Source organism: Austrofundulus limnaeus, unplaced genomic scaffold, assembly GCF_001266775.1.
Source record: "Austrofundulus limnaeus strain Quisiro unplaced genomic scaffold, Austrofundulus_limnaeus-1.0 Scaffold184, whole genome shotgun sequence".
Taxonomy (NCBI): Eukaryota; Metazoa; Chordata; class Actinopteri; order Cyprinodontiformes; family Rivulidae; genus Austrofundulus; species Austrofundulus limnaeus.
Genome location: NW_013952586.1, coordinates 613,573 through 617,653, shown reverse-complemented (window position 1 = coordinate 617,653; position 4,081 = coordinate 613,573). Strand labels below are relative to the sequence as shown.

Here is a 4,081-nt window from a genome sequence, read left to right as displayed (position 1 = left end):
CACACACACACACACACACACACACACACACACACACACACACACACACCATCCCCACATGACGTGATGCTTTGAAAATACACCAGAGTGGAGAAATAAGGAGGCAACAGCTTTCTGATTTCTGAGTAGACACACTAATGTTTCATATTTATTGGCAGGGTGTCGCCAGCAATTTTGGGCCCCATGATGAAAAATCTAATTGGGCCCCCTCGCACAGCTGCTCTCACCACATCTTTAGAATCTAAGACTTCGTTCACACTGCAGGACTTAATGTTCAATTCTATTTCTTTGAAAAAAAATCTGATTTTTTTTGGCATGAATGTTCACATTACAATTTAAATGTAACATCCATCAGACTCCAGTGTGAACTCTCCACAGCCCTGATGTGATCCGCATGCAGATAAAGATGTGACGTCACATGATGTTTACAGAAGTAGTTAAACATGGATGCTACTTCTAACATGTCGATTCTGAAGTTGTTCAATCAGAGCTGATTAAATAATTATCTGATGTGCTTGTTTAGTTCAGTGTTTATATCAGAACCTGCCTCTGACTAACAAAACTAACTTAACTGCAACTGTCCTGCTTCCTTTGGTGCAAAACTGGTAGTAGCACAATATTTACTGCTGGTGAATAGTATATGCAACAGTCTGCATATAGTATGAACAAGGGCATAACCATCATCTCAGAAGTGAGGAGATACATTTTTCAGAGGTATTTTGAGTGATTTATCACCCTCTCTCATTAAATCACACCTTTACTTTGTCGTTAAAAACACATAAAATTACTAACAACCACAGTACAGCTCCAGATGATTTACTTTTAATTCTTTAAACTATATACTAACAAAATGTAAACTTTAAGCCAGTGCTAAATGGCAAACACCATTCCTGTAAAAAAGATTACTTAGCTCACAAAATGGAGTAAAATTAAGAATGTAGTAGGGTAAAAGGCCACATAATTTATTTAAATAGCATAAACACTTAAAGTGACGCAGCACTAAACACATTTTAGTAAAATGTGTCCGCACAGATGTGAAAAACTAATGAAAATAAAGAAAATAGCATGACCTGTACCTGCTGCCTTTAAGAACACAAATAATGCMGTAGTTAGGTAATATATGAAAATAATAAATAGTAAACACATTTTTCTTCAAATCTTTCACGTTGCGTTTTGCTTTTGAACTAAGATAATCATTTTTTTGTTAATTAAATAACAAAATTATTTTATTCTAGATTTATTTTGGACAAAAGTAGAAACAATAAATAAAAATATATATCTTGGAGTGTGAATAAGAGCAATTCTTAAATATCTGTGAAAACTCTGTCCTGATACCTGCCTGGTTTCTCCCTGCAGCAAGTTATAATCTGTCCTTACCTGAGAAAAGCCTGCATCATGTCTCCTCCCTGACTTTGCTCTTTCTGTGGTGGCAAACATTTATTTYAAATACGTGGAAAGCAAGCCAGCACAACTTCTGCACAGAAATAATAAAGGACTGGGTTTATTTATCCATAACATTAACTAACTAGCAAGTATGTAAAAAAAGTAACAACTGTGTCTAATCTTGTTAACTAGCTAAACATGATATATTTGGATCATTTCGCTAACATTATCTGCCTCCAACAGAATTAGTCAACATTCAAGGTTTGTTTGGAAAAAAATTACAAAGTCTTTTACTTTTGTTTCGCTGGTTTGACACCCTGCCGCTCTGCTCGGCAGGAGGTCTCCTCTCSATTTACAGGTGTAGCGTCGCATGCTCATGGTGCGTTTAAAGACGGCTCGGAAAAAAATACGTTAATTCTCAAATAATGATGGGAATAATAAAATCTGTAACTATAGATGTTATTTAACGGCCATGACTAAACTGGAATTTTTTTAATTAAGTCCTCTTTTATGATAATTTTATTAATGTTCTAGACAGCATAACATGCTCCGTTATTCTCTGATTTTACTGAAAGCTGCTAAACGTCTTCTGCAGGAACAAACCATTTTATGCAGATACAGAGGGGGTGTTCAGTAAAAAATGGTTGTTTTCCTTTTGGTATGGGAGTGGTAACATTTAACTTTTACTACCGAAAACAAAAATAAAAGATTTCATTAATGTTGTTATAGATAGGGGCCCCCAACAATTTTGTCTCTTTTTTATTTTTTATTTTTGTGGAGGCCCCTATCAGTCAAGTGCCCTTGGAATTGTCCTAACTTTTCCCCCTATACAGCGCCCCTGTTTATTGGTACAACTGATCACGTTCGACACTGAAACATTAAAAAATATCTAATTATACGAGTTAAGGTGGGGTCTGGTTGTCCAAAACACAAATGCAGAAACTTGATTCTGGCAGGTAAATAAATTTCTTTAGAAAAGGAGGAGGACCTAACTGGATTAGGGTGTGATGAATAGAAGGCAAAATGTAATTTCCTCCTCCTCCTTGGTGATTGGAGGCATGAAGCTTTCCCATTATTCCTGCCGGTCACATCCCAGCAGCCTATTTTTAACTCAGGTCCACACTTTAACAAACATTAACCTGGAATGACTCGGCAGAAGACCGGCTGGCTTTGTGCTGCAGCTCCTGTGTTTGATGTGAGTCACAACGTCTGTTTCTGTGCACCTATCAGTCAGACTGTGACTTCCTGTGTCTGTCGGAGTGCCAGTTCATTAATCTGTGTGTGTGTGAGGTCAGATAAGCTCAGAGGCAGAGCAGACCAGAATAACTCACCACCGAGGAAGAGGTTGAGCTCACACTCCAGATAGTCGAACATCTCCACTGTCAGCTGGAAGCTACAGAGGACCAGATTATGGATTTAATCTTTAAATACAGATAATTAGGGCTTCCTTCCTGACTCACAAATGTTAAAATGCTCAGAATCGAAACCTATGATGTAATACTACACAAACAGGACTTMAACTTTACATTTTATCTAATAATCTGTCTCTAAATATAGAAGTTAAATTGTTGTTTTAACCTCTGACAAATAGTGAGAAGCAGAGGATTTCTGAATTTCTTGCCATTTGTTTTTTTATCAAAACATGCTATGAGTCTGAATTAAAAGAACCACAGTGAGCATTAAAACAAGGGTTCAACTATGACTTTGTCAAACAAATATTTTCAGAAAAAACACATAAAACAATCTGTCCATGCTGTAACTAATCCCTGTCTGACTATAGGTGAAGTGTGGTTTCACACTTATCACCACAAATCAGTTAAAATCATTATTATGACGGCAGCAGCAAACACTYACAAGTTGTTCACGTCGTTCTCGCCCGCCTCTTCCAGCTGCCTGTTTGACATCTGCAGGTTACCGGGGAAACGAGGATTCTGAAAGAGACGACGACAGGACCGGGATGTGAACACGAACCATAAATTTCAGGCTTCCTGACAYCCATCTCAGACAAAAATGTGTTTTTTTAAATTAACAGAATCTTAAGTTAATAATCAGCATTCTTGTCAGGTCCTCCACTTAATAATATCACATTTAACACTTACCTGCACTGCTTCTCTATTGTTTATTTTAAGTCGTTCCAATAGCTACAAGACTTTAGTAAAMTTATTGCTATGACAAGTGCACCAAATGTCGACATAAACAGCATTAAAGACAATAAAATATCTGTTAAAATATGTTAGGGTAGGGTTAACAGACTGCATCATGTCCTCGTGTGTACCTACACACTGATGCACAGCCTCAATTCTAACAAAGCTGTGTAATGAGAATATTTTATTTACAATAGTATACATTTTAAAYGTTTAAAAGAAGAAATTGTACCATTTTCTTTAAATAAAAAATGTATTTATGGATTTGATGTAGTCTTACCAATTTTTGGGTAAGAAACATTGGTCTGAAATTGTTTCAGAGACTGATGAACATCTGCCTGTCTTTACTTTTAAGACATTCAACTTCTCTAAAATGTTTCTTTTTATACCCAGTGCTGTTGTCAACTAATCTTATTAGCTGCAAAACGCTCCTCTGGGTGTTTCTACCACTTATTTTTCCAGACTTTTGTCTGATCCTCTATTAACTTTTTTTTATGTGTTGCTGCCAATAAATTTAAACTTGCCCTGTATTTTATATATATATATATACAGTG

The 4,081-nt window shown here is 36.3% G+C and overlaps 1 protein-coding gene across 2 annotated transcripts in view; it reads right to left on the bottom strand.

The window, feature by feature from the left end:
* The window catches only part of LOC106524374 (huntingtin-interacting protein 1), a gene marked incomplete at its 3' end in the record, with an annotated part of 39,849 nt that overhangs the window by 4,669 nt on the left and 31,099 nt on the right, over positions 1–4,081 (bottom strand). For both annotated transcript variants that reach the window (XM_014018162.1, XM_014018163.1), the window contains 2 exon segments: positions 2,715–2,776; positions 3,238–3,314. In XM_014018162.1, coding sequence (XP_013873616.1) covers positions 2,715–2,776; positions 3,238–3,314 — 139 coding nt within the window.